Here is a 25,588-nt window from a genome sequence, read left to right on the forward strand (position 1 = left end):
AACTGGAATTCCAGTTAACTCTACTCGTCAAGCAATAGTGGAGAGAGCTAACAGGACTCTCAAGAACCAGATACAAAAACAGAAAGGAGAGTACCTGACAATTTATGAGGGTGGCATCTCTAAACCCAAACCTATTATTCCTAACAAATTGTTAAGGATGGTACTTTTAACTCTCAACCATTTCTCCATCCCAGAAGGGCTGAATGCTACACCTATGCAAACGCATTTTGAGTGCCATGATAAAATGGACACGGTGCAGCAGCCCTGGGTTTTTTGGAGATTGCCAGGAGACAAAGATTACAGAGGTCCGAACAGACTAATAACGATGGGTCGAGGATATGCTTGTGTTTCCACAGATGATAGAGAGATCTGGACTCCCAGTAAGCATCTCAAACCATGGAAGGGACCACTTCCAGATGCAAGGGGAGCAGAGGAACAGGCTCACCAGTCTAGCACCGCACCGGCTGGCCGAGACCAGGACGAGAAGCAGACGAGCGTCGCTGCTGTCTCCAGTCAGCTACCTGATGGTCAAGCGCAGGGCACCGAGATCGAAGGCAACACTGGTAAATGCACGCACTCTGAACACTGACATTACATTTACTCCGATGACATTCACTATTTTGACTTTGCTGAACATCTGTCATGCCGAAGTCTACTGGTCCATCGTACCCAAGCCTCCTATTTTGAGAATGTTAACTTGGATGGACAAGCCCCCTCTGGTATATGTTAACAACACGGACTGGCTACCACACCCTATTCTAGCCAAACGTGTTCCTCTGGAATCTGAAGGGGCTCTGTACAACTATTCAGGATCTCCTGTGTATCCTCCATTTTGTATATCTTTTAGAAATTTGTTTATTGGTAATTCTTACTGTGTACCACGCAGGCAACAAGCGTGGATTGTCAAAAATGCCACTGACAAGAGTTATGTAGGAATTGGCATGGGTATGATAGGAAAGGGAGATGAGTCACCACGTAAAGCGTTCAAATCTAAACCCCCTGCTAACAAGTACCTATGTCCAAATCAGATAGGTACGGTACAAAAGGACTTGCCATGGACAGATGGTTCTGTCCGAGTTCCCAGCAACCACAGACTTTAACGTTTACAATTGGGCACCCAGGTTACGTTGTGGTCGCTCTGAACAACTGACACGATTAGACAAATACACTGACTATGAGAAATGGCACATGCCATGTCAGGATTTTCAGAAAATTGAGGACTTACTAGAAGTGGACATGGCTGGTGCTAGACTTGCAATTGAAGCAGGTCCCATACAGAACACGCAGTGGAAGATAGTGGCTGCCACACAGCCAATATACAAGTTTAAAGTCAAGGTGAAAAACTCAGGACTTGATTTTGAGTATGACAGTCCCATTAATGTCACTGCATGTGTTTTTGCTCCTTATGTAATGCTAGTGGGTAATAGTCTTCGAATTTCTAAGAATGAGCGAGGTCTATATGAGATCAACTGCACTAAATGCCACCTACATCAATGCCTTAGTCCTAAACACCAAGATTCATATGTTGCTATTATGTATCATCCGCCTTTAATGTGGTTACCTGTCAACTTGACAGAGACGTGGGCATCTACACCTACTGTGCACATTGTTCAAAAGGCATTTAACATGGTTATGCACAGGTCCAAGAGAATGGTCTTTGTGGTTGTCGGGGCCGTGGTCTCCGTGATAGCCATGATTACCTCATTAACTATGGCAACAATGGCATTGACTTCCTCTATCCAGAATCAGGGGTTCATTCAGGAAGTGGTATCTAATTCTTCCAAATTATGGCACACTCAGCAGAGTATTGACTTCGCTTATAGAGATGAGCTGGACAGTTTAAAGGATGCTGTGTTTTGGTTAGGTAAAGAGGTTGAAGCTTTACACACAAGAATTACTTACCCCTGTCATTACAATCAAACGGGTTATTGTATTACACTGTTGCCATATGATAATGTGTCATATGAATAGCAACTGGTTGTTCAGCACATCAAGGGTGCTTGGGGAAGTCATAACAGCACACTGGATATTATTAAGCTGCAACAGCAGATCAACAAATTTGACCAAATTGTATATGAGAATGAAGCGGCAAACATAGCTGCAAATTGGGAAGCCACTTTATCTTCCCTGGATCCTCAAAATTGGTTTGGTAGAACTAACTTAACCAGCATTGGTACTATCATTTTGTTCATACTATTGGCTATTGGTTTGATTATACTTTGCAGTAGAAGCTGCAAAAACAGAGCCTACATTCAAGGCATACTGCCAGAAATGGCACGGTCTCACCATTCACAACAATTGTTGTGTGAGAATGTTGAAATGAACACAACCAATATGTGAAAGACCAGAGTATCGTGATATTTTCATTACAATCTTTACTATATACTGAGAATGTTAAGGCATATTTGGTGTGTCACATGCTTGACCCTCCTGAATTGTTCAGAGAGGAAGGTTTTCACTTTAGAGGGATCTCTCCCTGCAAAAAAAAAAGGGAGAAGAATCTTACAGAGATCAGTATTTTTACTCAAAGATCAGTATTTCTATTTTAGAGGACACTTTTTAAAGTCACTTTTGATTAATCAATCTTGATTTTTTCTTTTGCACTATTATTGCCAGAACTTTAAGTACAAGGAAAGTACTGTTAATGCTCTGATCCAGAATCATGAAGGTGCAAGTATTTCTGCAGTTACAGTCACCTAAAAGTCCGTAACCATGAGAACATGACAGCAATTGTTAAATTTCAGATGACCATTCTGGAGAGTGATGTCTGATTGCATGAAACGGGAATCATAATGAATCTTTCATTATGGACCAGACAGCCTAAGTCACGGTGATGCGTTTTCCATGTGAAATGGATGTTTAAGGTTGGGAAATGCAGTTTTCTCACTGACGCTCTCAGTCCCTGGATGTCCTGGCATCGAGCTACCAACCAGTTTCCTAGGTGACAGGCATCTGGCTGAGAGCACAAATAGATCCCAAAGATGCAGAATCAGTTCAAGAGAAGGAAAGCATTTATCCTTCGTGTCCAGAGGAGGTCAGTTTTGCTAATTATGATGAGATCTGACAGCTTCTCATGGCTCTGACTGGTGAAGAGTGACGTGTTTAACTGAAGCACCTATCTTGTGAGCCAGAGAACTTCTACCTCGTTAAACCAGGATCAGTATTGTGGAAACTATTTTTCTTTTCAACATTTTTATATCTTATACATTTATTTTGATAAGCAGATAGATAGAAAGAAAATTCAATTTTAGATTTATCACTGAATCAGTTTGTGCTGATGTTCACACTTGATTTTTATATTTGGGTTTTATAATTTGGTTTGGTTTCTCACCTTTGAATCACGTTGTGATTGTGCACCAGTGTGTTTGTATTTGTTAAGATGTGTTTGGTTACGTTTTGATATTGCACTATTCATTTGTGTGTAAAACAAAAAGGGGGAGATGTAGCAGTCCAGCCCATAGGTATCGTGGAGAGACAAGGATTGTGAGTGAGCACATGGCCATTCTGCACATGGCAATGGACTCTATTCCCAGCAAGGCTGAAGTTAGGGCGCGAAACCTTGCTTCCCTTTGTCTCACTCTCCTGAGGATAATAACCCCACCTTCACCTTGTCATAATTTGCAATTATCCAATGGCAATACACTATGTAACTCATCTATATGTATTGAGGCATCATGTAACTTATCAATATGCATTGAGTTCATTTGCGTATCAAAGAGAATAAAAGGAAGGAACACAGCCAGCTCCGCCCACTTCGAGGACATCCACAGGTTTGCCCTACAGACTAACTTCTCCCCTTTCTCTCTCCTCTTTTTCTTTCCTGAGGCCTGGCCCTTCAGTCAGGTCTCTCTCTCTGTCTCTCTCTTTTCCTATGCTAATACCTGGCATTGTCTAATTCTTTCAGTCTCTAATCTCTCTCCCTACTGAGCTAGTATTATTCTCTGACCAGTGCAGTGTTAAATTGGGATCACTGGATGGGAATAGCCTTAAAAGTAGCGTCCAGTGGTCGAGCATGGCTGTGACTCCTGAATATTAATAATAATTGATTACTGACTCATTACTCATATCTCAAAGGTCGGCTCTTTCACGCCCTTCGCGGGATTCAAAAACTTCTATCCTGTTTCTATTTTCCTACCATAAAGCTTCTGGCTGGCCGGGAGGCTTTAAATTCCAACACCAATGCTATTCCCAAAAGCAAGCTTGGTGGGAACTCCTCAAGTGGAGAAAAGAACTCAGTTCAAGGCACCTAACTGTCCCATGTATCCTCTATATGTATGCTCTATTAATTATCATTGTGATTCAGTCTTGAACCCACTCCCCTCAGAGATCCTTGTGGGGAAATATTCTTTCATCTGCTTTAGTTTGACCCTACTGTCCCCAGGAAACTTGTATGTACAAGAGGAGAGTGTCCCCAGGTTTGAGAGATGTTCTTGTCACTTCAGTACCTGCTATGCCTTCTCAGGAAGGCATCTTTTGTAAAAGCTAATTGATGTTGCCTCGTGGGCTAATAATGGCAAGCACACAAGCATACCAGTGCTTCTGAGCAATAGTAATAGTCGCCACAGCTCCTTGGGGTTACCCCAACAACCTGAGAACCAAACCTGCCAGTCCAGTTGGGAAAGTGGTCCCAGAGGTTATCACACAAGCATTTTTTCCAGAACTCTCCTTTACCCTAATCTTTGCCACATCCTACCATTTATCATCTATCTATGATGACACATGTAAAACCCAGTGGAACTGCTCATTGGCCATGGGAGGGGGCGGGAGGAGGGGAGGGAAAGAACACGAATCATGCAACCATGGAAAAATACTCTTAATCAATCAATCAAATAAAAATTTCAAATAAAAAATAGATAACATCTATTTATCTGCCTACATACAAATAAGCATGATTTATATATACATACATTTACATGTTAATAATATGTATATACATGTATGTGTATCTTTTTTACCTTGATAAGGGCTCCTATCCCCTTTTCTAGTCCATATATATATATCTGTGTATGTATAATATTTATGCATATACATATATAGAGAGAATTGAACTTAGTAAAGACTCAATTCATTTTCTAGTCTGTATATATGTGTGTTCATGTGTATTTATAGATGTGTGTAGACAAATGCATATATATTTATAACTGAACTTGGTAAAGGCTGCTATCTCTTTTTCTGGTCTCTCTCTGTGTGTGTATATATATATATATATTTATAGTAAGATTAAAACTAAATATCCAAATATTCCAAGTATTATTTTTATAATATTTAATAATAATAATAACTCAAAGTAAAGGGAAGTAAAGTGAGAAAGAGAAAAGAGTTTTTCCAGCCATATATATATATATATATGCAGAGAGACAAATAGTTTGATGATAGAAAGATAAAATATGTAGATAGGTAGATAGATAGAAAAAGAGAAAGATATAGAGAGAGATAGAAGAATAGATAAAAATAGAAAAATAGATAAAATATATAGTTTGATGATAGAAATATAAAGTAGGTAGATAGATGGCTAGATGATAGATAGATAGATAGATAGATAGACAAAAATTGAACTTGGTAAAGGCTACTATTTCCTGTTCTACTCCATATATGTATTATATGTATGAATCCATAGAAGTGTATGTATATATATGTATATATATGTATATATATATATATATATATAATTTAATTTGATAAAGGCTATCTCCTTTTCTAGTCTATATATGTATTATATGTATATATGTGTGTGTGTGTGTACATATTCATGTATGTGTGTGTATATAACTGAACTTGGTAAAGACTCATCTCCTTTTCTAGACTTATTATTATTCTCATCTGGTTCCTCACTTTCTTGCCATATTGAACTAATCATCTTTCCCTTTTCTACTTTGCAGCTTTGCCAATGCCTCTTCCACAATCTAGAATACTCACATCACTTGTTAAAACCCTACCCATTTTCAAAGCTCAGATAAATGCTAACTTTCTGTTCATTCCAGCCATAAGTGATTTCTTTCTTCCCTTGAGGGAGGTGCTCTCTAGCATCAGAGAATTTTTCATGGGCTGCTTTGTATTGTGTATAGATCAGTCAACTAACAAACATTTATTAATTATCTTTTGTGTACCATATACAGTGCTAGCCAATAGGACTACAAACACACAAAAAATGAGACAAACTTTCTCCTCAAATAGCTTATATTCTATCATGGAAATACAACCTACATAGGCAAGCAGTGGCTGTGCAATTGAGTTTTGGCAATTGAGTATAGCCAAAGGACAATAATTTGGCATATCCTTTCCATGCAATGAGCTTATCAATTTGATTTTTATTTCTAAGTCAAGAGTAAGGCCCTGCGTAGACCTGGTGTTCTGGTAAATTGCTGAAAGAGATGTGAGGAAAGAAGGATAAAAAACTAATATAGGGGATTGAGGTGAGTTTCCACTCATTTATCTAATAATTAGGATAGCTCATCCATCTTGAAGCTGAATGAATTAACTCCTCTGGATGAAGAAAGAGATTAGAAATGGACTCCAAAACACTTGGCCTAGAATGTGATCATTCCTGATAGAAAGAAGAGAGAATTAGTAGCTTCCACACTAAAGGATCAGGAGGCTCAGATTATGGGATTTTGGAGGGCAAAAAAAAAATAAGTTTATAATCCAGAATCACCTACCCAACAAAACTGATTATATTCTTTCAGGAGAAAAAATTTTAATAAAAATTTACATTTAATATTTTAAAATAATTTAATAAATAGATTTCCAACCCTTCCTAATGAAAAGACCAAACCTAAACAGTCTAGAATCTTATAGAAAGGCATAAAAAGATAAATAAGAAAGAAAAAAATTAAGGGATTCAATAAGATCAAACTCTATACATATATATATATTCCTACATGAATAGATAATATTTGGAGTTCTTAAAATTTTTAGGAGTATGCATGGAAAGAGAATATGGGAGTAAGCTTATTAGCATGACATGTTATGCAAAAAAAAAAGGGGTGAAAAAAAGAGGATTGCATGAAAGAAAACAAAAGGGAGAGGTAGAACAGGGTAAATCATCTCACCTAAAGAGATGCAAAAATTATATCAGTGGAAAGGAGGATGAAGGTGGTGATGGGCAAAATGAATCTTACTGTCATCATAATTGGCTCAGAGAAGGAATAATATCCATACTCATTTGGGCACAGAATCCCACCTTACCCTATAGATAAGTAGGAGGGGAATAAGACAAGAAGGGGTGACAGAAGAGAGGGGGAAGCGAGGGAAGTGGAGTGTGTGATTAAAAGCAAAATACTTGTGAGGAGGGACAGAGTGAAAAGAGAAAGAGTAGGATCAAAAGGAAAAAATAAGATGGAAATACACAGATGGTAATCATAATTGTGAATGAGAATGGGATGAACTCACCCATAAAGCGGAAGTGCTTCTCAGAGTGGATTAAGAAGCAAAATATTACAATATGTTGTTTACAAGAAATACATTTGAGGCAGGGAGATACACATAAGGTAAAGGTAAGGGGCTGGCGCAGAATTTATTGTGCTTCACCTAAGAGAAGAAAGGACAAATTTCTAAATTCCCGCACTGGACAGGACTAGATGAGATGTATAGATTTTTTTTTTAAGTTTCTTGAGGACAAGAACTGTGTTTTTGTTTATCATCACTGGACTCATCCCTCCACAACCATTAGTATGGTGCCTCTTATCATAGTAGATTAGATGTTCAATGTACATTTGTAGAAAGTAGGAACGCAGAGAAAAAAGGCAGAAAGGAAGGAATATAAATTTGATGAAGTTTGAAAAATAATTGGTATTCATACAAAACATAATTATATAGGCACAAACCAAGATTGAGTTTTACTGGAACTACATATAAAAATGATTGCTTAATAAATAATAAAGACAACAAGAATCCTTTTTTGAAAGTCAACCATTTTGAAGGCAGAAAAGGACTTTCTGATAGTCTTGAAAGTGGCTTAAGAGCTAGCCGACGAGGTTTCAGTCTTCTTATAAAACAGAAGATATGCTGTTTCTCCCCTAAAAAGGAGGAATAAAAGAAAAAAACTTTAATCAGTTAGTACAAGAGTTTGGAAGATATAGTCTAGTGCTAATATCAAGCCATTTTCTAGGCATTGGGTTTTTTTTAAACCTTTATCTTCCATCTTAGAATCAATACTTAGTATTGGTTCCAAGGCAGAAGAGCAGTAAGGGCTAGGCAACTGGGATTAAGTGACTCCACCAGGATCACACAGTGGGGAAGTGCCTGAAGTCAGATCTGAACCTAGGACCTCCCCTATTTAGGCTTGGTTCTATCCACTCAACCACCTAGTGGTCACTGGTAGTAAAGGAGTATTTTCTGCTCTCCGGTTCATTTGCATCTTTTGGAAATAAACCCTACATTTAAAATGGCACCACTAAAAATCCAGAATCATCCCCTCTACAAAAAAAAAAAAAGTTTCTCTCCTACTTCACGGTTAAAGTACTTCCTCATATCCACCCCATACAAAGGGCACTCAAGAATTTATCTGAATGATAAAGAACATTTTCTACTCAGGATGTAAAGTACAAAGAGAGAGAGTTAACATAGCAAATTGGAACTACAATTCACTCCGAGTTTTCTTTTGATAATACATAAAAGGGAAGGAATGGAAGAGTGAATAATGTTCCCAGCCCAGCTGCTAATCAAAAAAACTCAGGTTCACGATACTGTTAACACCAAAATTCTTTATGGAATCTTAAATCTTTTTGAACAATTGATGAAACAATATTTCTCTTACCAACATAAGTTATAGTTCCCATAGGTCCTTTTGATGTCTTCCCATGTCACCTACAAGGACACAAAAAGAGAAAGCCAGACAGTCAATATTTATTCAGTGCCCAAAGCATGGTCCTGTACAACACAGGCTTGCTCTTTTCCACCATCTTCACCACTAGTGATCCCAAGATCCTGGAACATCTAATTATAGGACATCCTTTCTGCAAAACTGCTTCTGATTCTGTCTGTATAGCAGTTTGCTTAGTCTCTTTATCATGTAATATCTGAGTCTGTGGTTTTAAACTTCATTAGTATTCATATAACCCAGTTCTTTGTCATAACTTCTGACATCCTAATGCTCCCTGCACATGTGTCAGAGATCAGGGACAGCGAATCTAAATCCTCATGGATTTGGAAATGGTCCCAACAGATAAATTCAATAGAAGCACCTTTCTGAGGCAAGAGTTTAGAGTTTCTAAAAACTCCAAAACTACAAAAGGGACCCCTCTAAATTCCAAAGGGCAAATCCCAAACATTTTTTGGCATTGTTAGCCCATCTAATATTGGTTTTGTTCCATTAGTATGCTCTAATTCCAATGTAAATGGCGTGGATATTCTGAGAGTATGATCGGCCAATGTAGGAAGACACATTCCTCACCCAACAGACACTGGAGTCATTAAAGCAGAACCATTGGCCATCAGCAGGATTGCAGATATAGGCACAGTAGTGTCCAAAGTTGGCTGTCCCCATGTGAGCTACCACGGCAAAAAGTTCATACTGCTGGGAAGGAAGGAAACAAAGCATAAGGTGGTACCCCTATGATTCTTTTAGAAATAGCCTACTAGGGATATAGAAGGGCTATACAATTTGTAAGACTCCACTTGCCTCTTTAGACTATGTTCTTCAAAGGGGAAATAAAGGCACTTTTCTTCTAGGATTATTATGAGGATAAAATGAGATATGTAACATATGTTAAGCACCTTGTAAATAATATAATATCATACAGGTAAAACATAGAAACAAACAATTGACCCCCAAAGGTAAAGCACTACATAAATATCAGCTGCTATTGCCATTATTGTTGTTAATATTCTGCTGGTTTTCTTTTTTTTAATTATTTATTTTTAACCTTTTTTTCCTTTTGAGTTCCCAATTCTCCACTTCCCATTGTTCCCTTTCCAAAGCATTTAGAGAGCAAGCAATATGATATCAATCATACATGTGTAAACCTTAAAATTTCTTAGACTTATAAATGTTGGAAATTTCACCATTGGGAAATTTCATACTTGAAAAATTTCCTATTGATAGTCTATTGGAATGTGAACCCCATTGGCATGGGAGGTTCCTTCTCCTCCCTACTTAAGATTACTTTAGGACAGAAACCTTTTGCTGAACAATGGAAAGGGCTTTGACCTATGCTTAAGCATAGAACAGGAAGTTCTTTGAGTCATGATTGATTTTAGAATTGATACAATAGAGATACTTGGAATGACAGAACCAGGTCTTGGAACTTCCAATCTCCACCCTGCTCAGGGTAACAGGATTTAGGAAGGGCTGCAGCAAAGGATCAAGATTTAATTATTTGAGAATATGACCTTCAACAGACATGTGCAAAGCCACAGACCTCTGGGCGGTCCTGGGTTAAGCTAGAGCCACCATTGGCACAGGGAAGACATGGACAGTGATTGGTAGATGTGAGAACTGAGGGGAGGGAACTTGGATGGTTTCCTTAAAGATAGCGGGGTCTGAGGACTGAGGTGGTTGGAGAGTTTTTGCTCTGAGAGGTTGTGCTCTGAGAAGCTTGCTCTGAAGGAAGCTGGAGGTGGAGGCCCCTGAGACTGTTTCTCCATTTTGGTCACGTGAGTGATAGGGACTGATCTCTTTTCTTTGCCTCAGCTATCTAAGGGCTTGGGCCTTTTGGCCCAGCCTAAACAGAGAGGGTATTTAAGCCCTATTCCCTTCTCTCTCTCTCTCTCTCTCTCTCTCATACCTTTCTTCCTCCTGTTTGTAATTAAACTCCATAAAAGGTTGACTGCTGACTTGAGTTTTCATTAAGGAATTACATAGCTGTATTCCTTGGCGACCTTAAAATTAATATACATCAGTCTTTTAAAGTGATTTCCTTGTCACACATGTGAAATCATGTAAAACATATTTCCATATTGCAAAAAAAAAAACAAGAAAAAATAAAGTGAAAAAATAGTAAAAGCCTGGGACTAGGAGACAGCTATAGTAACTTCAAGTTCTAGTCCCTTTAAAAATAACATGCCAATAGCTGGTTTTTGTTTTTTGTTTTTGCCACTGCCTGTCCTAATTACCATAAGCAGCTAGGTTGTACCACAGTGTACAGAGCACTGGGCTGGAAGTTTAGAAGACCTGAATTCAAATCCAGTCTCAGATACTTGCTAGCTTTGTGAATTTTGGCAAGTGACTTAACTTCTGTCTGTCACAGTGTCTTCAGCTGTAAAATGGAGTTCATGATAGCACTGACCCTGTTGGATTAGTGTGAGTTTAAATTAGATAATATTTGTAAAGCACTTAGCACACAGTGCCTGGCACATAGTAGTTGCTTAATAAATGTTTATTCTGGAGGCAGTCAGGTAGCTCAGTGGAGAGAGCCAAGCCTAGAGATGAGAGGCCCTGGATTCAAATTTGACCTCAGATACTTCCTAATTGTGTGCCTTCAAACAAGTTATTTAACCCCATTTATCTAGCCTTACCACTCTTCTGATATGTAACCGATATTTAGAATCAATTCTAAGAAAGTAAGGGCTTAAAAAAATAAAAATAAATGCTTATTCTCTTCCCCTCCCTAAATAGAGATAATTATTACTATACTAGGGTAGATGAAATAGGAATATAGACCAAGGCAGATGCATAGAGATGTCTCCTCTGAAAGAATGAGTCACTTCTTTTTGTGTTGGCTTCTAGATCTTCTAGATTCTAGAAATCTAGATCTCTAGAAGAGCCCTAGATCTAGGGTTCTTCAATCCAGAGATGCAAATGCATAAGAGAAAAGAATAATTTCTCTGGTTGGGATTAGCAGTGTCCCCTACCTGTCCTTCAGAGTCCCACCAATCTTGTTCTTCTGGAAGAACCTGACTGATATCCAGGTGTTGGGGAAAACTCAGTGGGTGGATGATCTTCTGAGTCTTTGAGAAATCTTTAGAAGGGAAGCGCATGAGGTGGAATGCCAGCATCGGGGGCAAATGCATTAATTTCTGGGTCTGAGAAGAAACATAAAACCCAAGAAGAGTGAAAATCCACATAATTAAAGAAAGAAAAGTACAAGTTTGAAAAGTCAGCCTGGAATGTCCATGTGGGAATCCATCCCACAATTTATGTTGGGATGAAGAATCAGGATTGGAGAATGGGACAGTTGCCAACAAACTCGCCTGTACTTTTTGCATTTTAGGAAAGGTCAATACCCAACTAAATAAATTCAATTAAAAAAATTTATCATTTTCAGGTCATACTAGAATTTTGTCTAGCACATATAATGAAGGTACTCCAGTCTTCAAGAGATTATATCTCATTCTTTTCCTTTTTCCCCTTTTGAAACTCCTTTCTTTTAAGAATGAAGTATTTTTGGGGACAGCTAGATGGCTCAGTGGATCAAGAGCCAGGACTAGAGATGGGAGGTCCTGGGTTCAAATGTGATCTCAGACACTTCCTAGCTGAGTGACCCTGGGAAAGTCATTTAATTCCCATTTCTTAGCCCTTACCACTCTTCTGCCTTGAAACCAATAAACAGTATTGATTTTAAGACAGAAAGTAAGAGTTTAAAAAAAAGAAAAAAAGAAGAATGAAGTGCTCTAATGAGCTGTACCAACAGTTGTCAAACTCTATTTCCATTTTTATATTGACATTATCCCCATACCCTCATCATAGAGTCAGACTTGGGCCAGGAGCAAGGGACCCAAGATGGCATGACCTCAGGAGTCTGATGAGATTTTAGGGGAACTCTGCCTCATCCAGTAACATCCTAAACTGCCAACAAGAGTAACACTGGAATAACAAGAAGTATGGGAGGAGGAGCCAGCCCTCACAGAGTCAATTACCTGTTGCCAACAAGTCATCTTCCCGCAGTTCTCATAGAAACACTTGTTTTTTCCTGACAACATCTTGGGCTGAAAAAAATAATGTAGGGAATCCTCCTGTCCCAGAAGACACAAAGGGAAATGTGATGTCAGACAAGCACCTTAATAGTTTGGGCTTCTAACTCATCAGGTTCATCTTTTTCTTATTCACAACTGCCCAGCCACTCCTCCAACCTGAGGTATTCATTAAGTAGCTCTGCCTCAGGAACTAAGAGAAGGTGAGTGCCCTCTCCTAATGCCCCCACACTCCCATTGTAACAAGATAGGTTCCCCTTTGTAATAGCAAAACCCTGGGGGGGGGGGGAAGATGATATAAATTGGGATACATGGAACAGAATATTATTGTACAAATGAATTGATAAATATGAAGACTTCAAAGAAATATGTCAAGACATATTAATTGCTTGTGAATCTTAAAAATTCTCAGACCCTATTTCAGAACACTTGGTTAAGACCATTCCCCATTTTAAACAATGAAGGGACTTAGGAATGTGAGAACTCTACCCCACCCATGCTTCCAACTCTACACAATCCACTCTAAATTCACACCCCACCCATACTAACCATCCTAATGCCTCTAACCTAAATTCACACCCTACCTCTGATCCTTCTGGCACTATGGGACAACAACAAATCCTCTCCCTCAGTGTGTCCTACCCTTCTCTTTCTCATACCTATCCTATTGACAATGGATTAAAAAGCCTAGAAACAGAAACAGGAGTACCAAATAATTCAGATAGGTTATTTCCTTTAAGGGAAGTACTCACTTTTAATAAAAATGGAAACTTGGTATCTGTAAGACATCATACACCTTTTAGCCCTGAAGATTTAAATAAATTTAAGGAAGATATGCCATCATTTGAGGAAGAACCAATATTAATTATAAAAATATTAGAGAACATATTCAGAACTTTTGACCCCACTTGGATGGATGTTGAGAATTTGTTAAAGACATTTTTAACAAAAAGAGAAAAAAACAATATCGTCTCTCTGGCTAATCAAAAACGAGGTAAAAAAGGACATTATTGGCCATCTGAAGATCCACATTGGAACCCCAATGTTGAACTAGATCACACAAAACTAAACCAGGCCAGAGAAGCATTATTGACAGTCATGAGAGCTTGTTCAGATAGACCTGAAAATGGTCAAAATTTGAAAGAACCCGACAAGATATTGATGAAACACCCTCCCATTTTATGGACAGACTTATTGATGTAGGAAATACATATATGGACCTTGATTTATCCAGAGAAAGGGACATTAGGCAAATACTTAGGCAATTCATTGAGAATTGTTGTTCAGTGGTAAAAGACTACTTTAAAACTAGCTGTCCTAATTGGGACTCTATGGACCTTGAAGAATTGAGGAGAGTAGCAACCTATGTTTATAAAGGTTGTGTAAAAAGACCTGAGGAACACAATATGTTAGTGGAAGACTTAAAGAAAGAAATTGAAATGTTAAAGAGACCATTGAAAAATAAGGGAGAGACTATAGCCCCTTTGCGGGAATTCACAAATAAATCAGTAACCTGCCACTTCTGTGAGAAGAAGGGCCACAGAATGATGGAATGTAGAACTTTTCTTAAGATTATTGGAAGGAATATGCAGTTTAATAACAACTTTAGAAATAATAACTATAGAAATGATGATAATAGTCATAGAAACCAGAATTTTAGAAATTTTAGAAATTATAATAATGATTATGGAAACAACTATAATGACTATAGAAATAAGGACTTTAGAAACCAAAATATAGAAATAGGATTTGGGAAAATAATGACAATGCTCAAAATGAAGAAAATGATAATACCCAACAACAATATATAAGAAATGGTGCTTGTCCAAAAAATACTCAAGGTGCTAATGACCCTCGGGGGGGGGGGTGCCCAAGGAACATCCCAAATATAATGAAGGTGGTTCTTCTTAGACTCTATTGATTTTGTTGATATTAAATAACCTTTTTTCAGTTTTGTCTCCCCTCCAAATAGTAGGAATGAATGAACAAAGAATTTAAAACTATGATTGGAAAATTATGCACTGAGACACATTTAAAATGGCCTGAAATTCTCCCTCTGGCCCTATTTTATCTTAGAAGCAGGCCTAGAGGAGACCTATATATCTCACCATTTGAGATACTTTTTGGACATCCGCCTATACAGGCTAAACCTTTTCCCCCTGCATATACATCACTATTAGGGGGAGATACTACTATTGCTTCCTATATACAGGAATTACAGCACAAACTACATCTACATGAACTTCATGAATCTGGAGCTGCAGTACAATCCAGAACACTAGATTTTTCACTTCATGACCTGAACCCAAAAGACAAAGTGTATATTAAGAATTTCAAGTGTACTGGAGCAACTCAGACTTCCTGGGAAGGACCATTCCAAATATTGTTAACTACTCCAACATCTATAAAGGTTGGAGAGAAGGACTCTTGGATTCATTGCTCACATGTGAAGAAAGCATCTTCTGTTGGGACTGATTGACTGGACCCTATCATATACATTGGAGATAATAATCCATAGACAAATGGATGCTGTTTTTCGAGAACACATTGAATTCCTGATTTTTTCTTATTTTTATTATTGCTTTTCTTTTGATTAGAATATTTGATTTTTTCTCATTTCTTGTACTAAAGGTACATACAATTAATATTATTTCTCTGCAGTAATAAAAGTTTAGTATATGATTTATATATATATATATACTTGCTATAATATCAATGCATACCCAAAGGCTTTAAACTATGGGAACCTGCCATTTATTGATAAAATATTATGGTACTGTGATTAATGTTTGTATCTGATTTTAGAAAATGGGCTAAAAACAAGGAGCATAGACTTAACCTGAATAATGCCAAAAAAGAGCACACAGGAAATATTAATGTGGACTTAGGTTGCGACACTTGACATATGTTAAGTAGTAGGACTTCCTTGTATCTACACTTTTTGGAAAGTACACATACAAGTACAAAATTTGACTATCATGCTGGCTCCCTATATCCCTGAGAATGACAAAAATCAGATGAGGGAATGACACTTCCCTATCAAAATAGAATTCTAGCTCTTTTCCTTTCTTATAGTATGGCAACTTCCTGTAGTCTTGGCTGAAAATGGGTAAATGAAATATTATTGTATTCTGTCCTACAGACTTGTGGGATAGAAATTACTTTAAATTGGACCTATACAAAGGGCCTATTTTGAATCTCTTTTTCCTTATGTTTTTTGGTTGTGTTTTTCTCTTCTTTTGATAATTGACTCATATACCCCCATAGCTCAACATTGCCTCCTGAGCTGAACTGGATGTTTTTTTTTTTAACACCTACTTCAGGGGGGATTGTATTTTAATTTAAAATCCAATAATTTTTATTTTTTGTTTGAGATTGTATTTTTATAACAATCCAAGATTTTTTATTTTGTTCAAGAAAGATCTTCAAGGAAGAAGCTTGCTAACTCCTACATCCAGAGAATGAACTGTTGCAGAAAGATGCCAGAAAATACACACTACATCAAGAAGATCAAGAATGAACTTTGGATATGGTTGATTGAACTGAAATTTGATTGAACATTAATTGTAAATGTACACATTTATGCTAAAAGGGATTGCCCCTAATTTGGCTTTCTGTCAATGCGCCTAGCAAAACATTGGTTTTGCTTTCTTTCTTTTCTGTTCATCCCTCACTACTCTAATTTCCTCTTATAAAATTGAATATTGTATGCATGTATAGTTAGAAGTGCGTTTAGAACTACAAGATGATTATATTAAATGATCAATGGGGAGACTAGTCTCCCAATGATCATCAGGGGGGATTGTGAATCTTAAAAATTCTCAGACCCTACTTCAGAACACTTGGTTAAGACCATTTCCCATTTTAAACAATGAAGGGACTTAGGAATGTGAGAACTCTACTCCACCCATACTTAAGCATACTTTAGGGGAAGATAAAGTTGTAAACTCTTTACTGAACAATGAAAAAGCACTTAACTCATACTTATAGTGAAGCAAAAGCCTTAAGCTAAGTCTATTTTTAGGAAGGTGCTAAGTACCTATGAAGGTCAGGCAACTTGCAAACTTGTAAGGGATAAACCTTAACAAAAGAGGTGTGAGGTTTTAGTCTACTCAGGTGTGAATTACTCAAAAGTTTAGTATACTCAGGTGTGAATTAATAATGGTCTGTCCTTTGGAAAACGTCTACTGTGATTGGTAGATGTGAAAACTTAGGGAGGTGACATAGGAGAAAATTCTCTTTAAAAGGAGGTCAGAAGCTGAGAGCAAGGGCTCTCTGAGAAAACTCTCTCTGAGAGAAGTCTCTCTGAGGATTCAGTTTGCCAAAGCTGAATTGGAGCTCGGACTAGTTGGAATAGCTGGGTCTCTCTGAACACTAGAATCTTGCTTGGGACAAATCTTGTGGTGAGTGGATTAAAGACTGACTGATCTCTCTCTTAGGGCTTGGGCCTAGGCTAGCCTAGGCTGGCCTGGGCTGGCCTAGCCCTTTTCTCATTGTTTCCTCTTACTCTCTCTCTCTCATTAATTCTTTATTTGTATTAATTAAAATCTCCATAAAAACCCAGTGACTTGAGTATATTCCATATTTGGGAATGTTTCCCTGGAGACCACTTTATATTTGATTTAACTCAAGACAATGTCTTGAAACCATATTTCCGTGGTCACAGTTTAGGACAACCACTCTTTTAACTGTTACATGCTGCAGAGTGATGAAGTAAGCAGAACCAGGAGAACAGTATACATACTGATAACATAAATAGAAAGAATGAATGTTTGCTTCTGAATCAATCTGAACATTGTATAACATTAAACAACAACAAAAAAGGTTGGCTCTGAAAAGCAGAAAAGAAAATTCACCTGACTCCTATAAGATTTGGAGACTGGAGATATGTAACACTACATACTTGAAATCAGACATGACTGATAAATCTGTTAAAATTTTTTAACTTACTTTCTATCTTAGAATTGATACTGAATATTAGTTTCAAGGCAGAAGGGTGGTAAAGGCTAGGCAATTGGAGGTCAGTGACTTTCCCAGAGTCACCCAGCTATGTATCTATTAATTTTACTAAATTATTTTTTCTTTCTTTTATTTAGAGGAGAAAAAAGATATCTTTGGAAGGAAAGGGAATGAAAAATAAAAGATATTGACTTCTAGTTTAGATGGTGACATGGAATGTCTTAGAAAAGCCTAAATTATCTATAAATACCTAAAAAATATCTAATTAGATTAAGATTAAGCAATGATTAAAATGACAAAAGGAAAATACTAATAATGTTCCTAAGGGTTCCTCCTGCCCACCCCATTTCCATAAAAAAGTTCTGATACTTTATTGATCTGTAACTAGATCTCTCTCCCCCAAGCTCTGATGCTTGCTCTGGGTACTAATCCTACCTTTAACCCCTCTGCCAGCTCTCCTTTACACTGAATTTCTCTTGTTTGTGGTGGTGCCTATTCACATGTATCCTGAATAATGTCTCTCATTCTTTCTCACTGTAACCTTCTTTATATGTGTGATTGATTGCACATGTGCTAGTGTGTCCCTCCTTCAGGCTTCACTTAGCTAGAGATGGAGTTCCTTGGCTGAACAAATAATGATATATACATGAAATGGAAGGGCAGCTAATTAGCTCAGTGTAGAGAGCCAGATCTAAAGACAGGAGGGCCCTCTTTTCAAATCTGGTCTTAGGCACTTCCTAGCTCTGTGACCCTAGATGAATTATTTAACCCCAATGGCCTAACCCTTACTGTTCTTCTACCTTGGAACCAATATGGTATATCAATTCTAAAACAGAAGGTAAGGGCCTTAAAAAATAAAACAAATTAAATGGAATATTATTATGTAATTAAAATGATAAAAAAAGATTAGTTCATAGCAATCTAAGAAGATTTCTATGAATTAATACAGAGTGGTGAGCAGAACCAGAACAATTTGTATAATGACTTTTTTTTTCCCTAGTTGTGTACTGCTCTTTGTGACTCCATTTGGGGTTTTCTTGGCTATTTACTGGAGTATCAAAGCCCTTCATTAATTCCTCTTCCTCTCACATTTCAAGGCTTCTTACGCATTATAACACTAACCCTTCAATGCCCTCCAATGACACCAGCCTCTTAGCTATTCCTCACATAAGGAACTCCATCTCCCTACTCAGGACATTTTCACAGGCTTTCCCTTCTCCTAACTTCTTCTTCCTGTCCTCCTTTAAGTCCCACATAAAATCCCAACTTCTACAAGAATGGTGTCCTTTCATGCCAGTGCCTTCCCTCAATAACTCACTTCCATTCATCCTAGAGCTTCTTTGTATATAGCTATTCACATATTATCTCCTAGAGAGCAGGACGTGCCTTTTAAATTTTGTTGTAATCCCAGAACTTAGCACAGTGCCTGGCACATAGTCTAGTGGTAGTCTCTCGGTGACCAAGAATAACTATTGTCTTTGTGCAGTTTCATCTACAGTGTACCCTCATGTGGCTTTGGAGTCCAAAGGCTGAGGCGCAAAGTTTGTGACACATGGGGCATGGGACGCCAGTTGTTAGGGAGGTGCGGTTGTGGCCTGGTGTTGGCGTTCACGCGCAGCGGCAAGACGTCGCTCATCTTCAAAGGTGGTGGCGGCATGGTTAATGTGGGTTCGCCAGCTGCTTCTGACAGAGGCAGCGAGTTCTGGTTGCTTTGGTGAATTGCCAGCCCACTTCAAGTTTGACTTTAGCTGGTCCTTGAATCTTTTCTTTGGTCGGCCTTGTTTCCTGAGTCCAGCTGACAGTTCACCGTAGAATACCTGTCTTGGTATTCGCTGTGGGTCCATGTGGATGACGTGTCCAGACCATCGTAGCTGGGTTTTGAGGACCATGACTTCGATGCTGGTGGAGTTGGCTCTGTCGAGGACTTCCTGGTTGGTGATTCGGTCCTGCCATCCGATCCTCATGATTGACCAGAGGGAGCGTTGGTGGAATTGCTCCAGCTGTTTCATGTGCTTCCGGGACAGTGTCCATGTCTCACAACCGTACAGGAACGAGCTGAGGACCACTGCGTTATACACTTTGAGCTTCGTTGCAGTACTTACACCTCTGTGTTGGAGGACTTTGGAGCACAGCCGCCCAAGTGCCTGGCTGGCTTTTTGTATCCTGGCATTAATCTCATGGTCTAGGGACCCGTCGTTGGCAATGGTGCTGTCCAGGTACTTGAAGGTGTTGACGTTAGAAAGCTGCGTGCCATCGATTATAATGCACGGCTGGTTAGTTGGCCTCCCTGGTGCAGCTTGGAACAGCACCTCTGTTTTGCTGAGGCTGATAGTCAGGCCAAACAGTTTTGTTGTGGTAGAGAACCTGTCCACAATGGTTTGAAGATAATTTTCTTGGTGGGCCATGAGAGCACAGTCATCTGCAAAGAGAGCTTCCAGGATGAGTCTCTCTGCTGTCTCTGTTTTTGCAGTCAGGCAGCGAAGGTCAAATAGTGAGTCATCCAGTCGGTATTTGATGTAGATGCCCAGGTCTAGATCCATCACAGCATGTCATAATATTTGGGTGAAGTATAGGTTGAATAGTACCGGAGCGAGGACACAGCCTTGTTTCACGCCATTGGAGATGTTGAAGCGATCAGAAGTCTCTCCACCAGATAGGACTTCCCCTGTCATGTCGACATGAAAGAGCTGGATCAGTTTGATGAATTTTGCTGGGCAACCGAGCTTGCTAAAGATCACCCATAATACGTCCCTGTTCACTGTGTCAAACACCTTCATCAGGTCTATGAAGACAATGTAGAGACTCAGGTTCTGCTCAAGGCATTTTTCCTGCATTTGCCTCACCGTGAAGACCATGTCGATGGTGCTGTGATCTGGTTGGAAGCCACATTATGATTCAGGCAGGTTCTGCTCTGAAACAGATGACAGGAGTCTGTTGAGTATAACATGGTCGAGGATCTTTCCAGCAGTGGAGAGTAGTGAGATGCCTCTGTAGTTGTCACAGGCTGCTCGTGTGCCTTTGTTCTTGTATAGGGCTACGATAGAGGCGTCTCTGAGTTCTGGGGGCATGTCTTCCTCTTCCCATATGCTGGTCAGCACTATGTGGAATGCCTGGAGCACCTTTCCATTTAAGGCCTTGTACACCTCAGTTGGGATCCCATCTTTACCAGGTGCCTTGCCTGCACTCATTTGTTTAATGGCTTTTTGGACTTCCTCTATTGAAGAAGGGACGTCAAGTTGTTCAATGGTGCGGTTTTGGGGGATTTGGTCAAGGGCGCTTTGGTCGACTGAAGAGGGGCGGTTGAGAAGCTGACTGAAGTGTTCTTTTCACCTGTTGCTGATGCCTTTTTTATCCTTTATGAGAGTGTCACCGTCAGAGGATAGCAAGGGAGTGGTGGTGGGTTTTAATGGCCCATAGACAGTCTTGAGGGCCCTGAAAAATTGTTTGTAGTTTTTTGTATCAGCAAAGTGCTGGATTTCTTCTGCCTTTTTTCCCCACCATCAGTCTTGCATCTTCCTGATCTCACACTGTGCCGTGGCTTGGAGAGACTTGAATCTGTCCTTTTTAGGAGCAGAGTTTGGGTTATTTTGCCACTCCATAAAGGCTTTGTTCTTCTTGCTCAATAGGTCTTCAATAGCAGTGTTGTTCTTGTCAAACCAGTCCTGGTGGTTGTGTTGTTTGGGGCCTAGGACTGCCTTTGATGTTTCCGTCACTGCGTCTCTGAACTGGTTCCATTTCTCGGTTGAGCTTCCAGTGAGTGGTCCCTTGGCAGACAGCTTGTCATCCAGGCATGACTGGAATGTTTGCAAATAAGATGGATCTCTAAGACGACTCACATTGTAAAATGCGCAAACTGTCTGGGTGCATTTTGGATGGCGAGGCGCAGTGCGCATTTGAAGAGTCGCTCTAACCAATCGGTGGTCTGTCCAGCATTCAGCTCCTCTCATGGCTCTGGTGATCTGTACATCTGGGATGTTTCGCTGGCGTACAATGATGTAGTCAATGAGATGCCACTGTTTTGATCGTGGGTGCATCCATGTTGTTTTATATTTGTTCTCCATTCTGAACACAGTGTTTGTGATGGTGAGTTCGAACTCTGAGCATCTGCTGAGTAGCAGTAGGCTGTTGTTGTTCATTTTGCCCACGTCATGTTTGCCGAGCACTCCTTTCCATCTTTCATGGTCCTGGCCAACGCGGGCTTTGAAGGCTCCCAGTAGTATCAGCTTGTCATTTGTGGGCACTGAGTGCAGCATAGCACTCAGGTCAGAGTAGAACTGCTCGATGGTCTCCTCTGTGCTGGTCAGTGTTGGGGCATATGCGCTGATGACTGTGGCATACCAGTCTTTGCTGAGAGGCAAACGGATCTTCATGAGCCTCTCGCTGATGCCTACAGGCAAGTCTGGCAGCTGTTTGAGCAAACTGGTCTTGATAGCCAGGCCAACACCGTGAATTCTGTCTTCATTTGTGGCTCTACCTTTCCAGAAGAAGGTGTATCCAGTGGTGGGTTCGCTGAGTGATCCCTCTTCTGGTAAGCGTGTTTCGCTTAAGGTTGCAATATTGATGTTATATCGCCCCAGTTCTTTACCGATTAGAGCTGTTCTTCTCTCAGGTCTTGGGGTATTCTCTCTATCAAGTAATGTTCTGATGTTCCATGCTCCTAGTGGGAGTTTCTTTGTATTGTGTTTTCTTTGGTTTCAACTACTTAAAGGAATAACCCGCCAGCCACGGTGTGCTGACTGGGTGTTTGTAGGGCAGGCAATGTTTGGGACACCTTTTCTAGTCCCCTCCCTTGATTGGAGTGAGCAGTGCTGTCCTAGAGAGGGCTACTCAGTTGCTCAGGATGCTGCCAAACGTCTCTGCTGCCCTACAGGGCCGAGCGACCACTGGTCCGTGGGCTGCCTATGTGCAGGATCGTGACTACAACTGCCAGTGGTCACCTCCACCTGTTGCGTCGCCACTCCCCCATCGCTGCAGGTCTTGAAGAGGGTGGAAAGGGTTAGGATAGATAGACAGGTGTCAGGTCGGGGTCAGAGGCTGGAGAGCTGCCCTAGGAGGGTGGCAAGCCCTCTATACCGGAGATACTACCCCTCCCTGAACACCCCATACACCCCTGACACATAGTAGGTGCTTAATAAATATTTGTTGTCTGACTGGTACTGTTGTGTTAAATTTAATATAAATCTCAAAAAACAAGCTATAAGGACAATTATACAATTATATTTGTATTTCATTTACATATGAAATGTAAATGCTTTTTGGTGTTCGTCAAGTTCATAATTTTTAAAATGACCCCCAGAAAAGGTTATCAACAAAAAAATTTAAAAACCAGCATGAGTGTATTTTGGATGGTTACCTCTGTCTGCATTATAAAGACTTATTCTATAGTTTAGGGAACCTCAAAGAACTTCCCTATCTCTTCTAGGAGCCATTTCAAAGGAACCCATTCCCTTTTGCATTTCTATTAGACCCTATAGTTGAAAACAAGGCAGAAAGACATCAATGTCTTATACTGATTATAGGAAGGGAACAGCTGGCTATATAGCTTTGAAGCCAGTAGCTCTATCCTCATTTGACATTTGACTTGTCCCACTGTGATCTCAAAAACAAAAACAAAAAAGCCTTCCAAAAATGAACGTGGTCTCTGAACTGTAAGGTTTCAGCCAAAGACATAGCTTTCCAAGGAGATCAGTCTGTATTGCATAATGCAATAGCTATGTAACAGCTATGTATAAAAAACACTTCATTCTTAGAGTTGTTCATCATTTTTTTGTTTGCTTTATCTCCCTAGCTACTCTCCCCCTCTTTAGTAATCAGGAATTGTTTCATATACTTTGATTCCTAGCACAGGACACAAGAAGGAAAGAACACCAGACTTGAAGTCAAAAGACTTGGATTCAACCTTGGGCAAGTTAGTTATCTAGCCAACTTTCAGTTTCCCCATCTGTAAAATGGAGACAAGGAAGCATTTATCTCTTCCTCGTAGAACTATTAAACTAGTGTAAATTATGGGAGTGCTTGGAATAAAAGTAAAGGCAACCTAAATTCATATCCCACCCATCTTACTTATTCTCTGTGTGACAAGGCAGATTACCCTGAGTCTATTTCCTCTTCTGTAATGATCTCTTAGGTTCTTTCCAGATCTAAGCTCTGTGATCCTAAGCAAGGTACTTTGTAACCATTAAGCCCAATATAACATAAGTTATTATCATTCCTTACACATTTTGTGCTCAACCAACCATGTTTTTTAAAATCAGGAATGTGGAAGAAGAGAAAGAAGAGATTTGTGTCAAAGGAAGAAAGTTATTGGAAAAGATGAAGAAAGGTAGAAATTATAGAAAATGGGAATAAGGAAAAATTATACAGGAAAACTTTAAAAGGCAAATAATTTAGCCAATTTTAATAGAAGAATCTAAGACAATTTATTAATATATATAAACAAATGGAACAAAGCAAACTGAAAATGGCAGACCATTCCCCTTATATAGATCTAAGGTGGTTATCATGGATACCCAAAGACTAAATGAGTAACCCAGATTTTTCAAGCTTGGTTACATAAAGTATTATATGGTGTCATAAGTAAGATTGGAAGCTATGCACATTTTACCCCTAAGCACAGCCCTAAAGCCAAAAGTGAGACAAGCTGAGGAAATCTCATTATGATAGATATACAAATAAGAAATTGAACTAGAATGAGTTAAACTTGCAGAAGAAAAGGCCAAAGGATACCTAGATAAATCTTAGACCATATTAAGGGCAGGGTTGGGGGATAAATGGTTCAGTGGATAGAGAGTCATGCCTAGGGACAGAAGAACCTAGATTCAAATCCTCCCTAAGACATTTCCTACCTGTATGATTCTGGGCAAGACACTTAACCCCAACTGTTTAGCCCTTACTTATCTTCTGCCTTAGAACCAATACATTGTATTGATTCTAACATGGAAGGAAGGGTTAAAACAAAATGAAACAAAACAATCTAATGGTAGACACAATATGGGATGCTTTATATGTATTTCTGCCTTAAGGAAGGATAGATAAACTGGTCTCTCAAAAGTCTCTTCTGGTTTCTCCAAGTATCTTAAAAATTTGAATTATGTGACATCTAAAGAAAGTACAGAGAAACTCAATAGGAATATAGGACTTTGGCTATGCCAAAGTTGGAATAGAAAAATCTCCAAGAAAAAAAAAACACTAACCAGGGTTTGCAGAGGTTTTGAGTCAGTATCAAAAAGAGATAGAGAAAGGATCAACATCTTGCTATCTCTGTGTCTCTTTGAATTGCAGTCCAGGCAGACCAGGGATTCCCGTACTGTGACAGTATATAAGGTCTTCAGCCTCTCTGACTGCAGAAAGAAAAAGTTATCTTAGTAGAGGCTCAAGTAATAATTAGATCTGCTTATCTTCTTCTACTCCTGCTTCTTCCCAAATATTTCCCTTAAAATTTTGCCTTCTCTTTTCTCCTCTTCATCACCCCCAATTAAAATGATAAGCTTCTTAAGAACAGGGACTGTTTTCCTTGCTCTGACAATAACTATAAATGCCACCCTTCACATTACCCTTCATTCATTCATTTAATAAAAATTTTGTTGAGCACCTACAATATGCAAGACATTTATCTAAGTCTTTTAACAATCTTCCTCACTTTCTTCTCCTTTTTCTTTCTCCCATCTTCTGCAGGAAGCCTTTCACATTTCCTCTTATTTTTAGTGTCTTCCCTCTGTTGATTATCTTCAATTTATCCTGTAGGTAGCTTGCTTATACATAGTTGTTTACATCTTATTTC

General features: G+C 39.1%; 1 protein-coding gene across 4 annotated transcripts in view; it reads right to left on the bottom strand.

Moving 5' to 3' along the window:
- Positions 1-6,672: 6,672 nt before the first annotated feature.
- The window catches only part of USP18 (ubiquitin specific peptidase 18), a 35,129-nt gene continuing 16,213 nt past the window's right edge, over positions 6,673-25,588 (bottom strand). For 2 of the 4 annotated variants that reach the window (XM_007503861.3, XM_007503859.3), the window contains exons 6-11: positions 25,002-25,148; positions 12,796-12,891; positions 11,791-11,961; positions 9,392-9,514; positions 8,756-8,805; positions 6,673-8,015 (exon numbers count right to left, since the gene is read on the bottom strand). In XM_007503861.3, the coding sequence (XP_007503923.2) occupies positions 7,955-8,015; positions 8,756-8,805; positions 9,392-9,514; positions 11,791-11,961; positions 12,796-12,891; positions 25,002-25,148 (648 nt within the window). In that variant the 3' untranslated portion in view covers positions 6,673-7,954. The remainder of the gene's footprint in view (positions 8,016-8,755; positions 8,806-9,391; positions 9,515-11,790; positions 11,962-12,795; positions 12,892-25,001; positions 25,149-25,588) is intronic. The other 2 variants (XM_007503862.3, XM_007503863.3) reach the window with 2 other exon arrangements.

The sequence above is a fragment of the Monodelphis domestica genome, chromosome 5, assembly GCF_027887165.1.
Source record: "Monodelphis domestica isolate mMonDom1 chromosome 5, mMonDom1.pri, whole genome shotgun sequence".
In the NCBI taxonomy this organism is placed as follows: Eukaryota; Metazoa; Chordata; class Mammalia; order Didelphimorphia; family Didelphidae; genus Monodelphis; species Monodelphis domestica.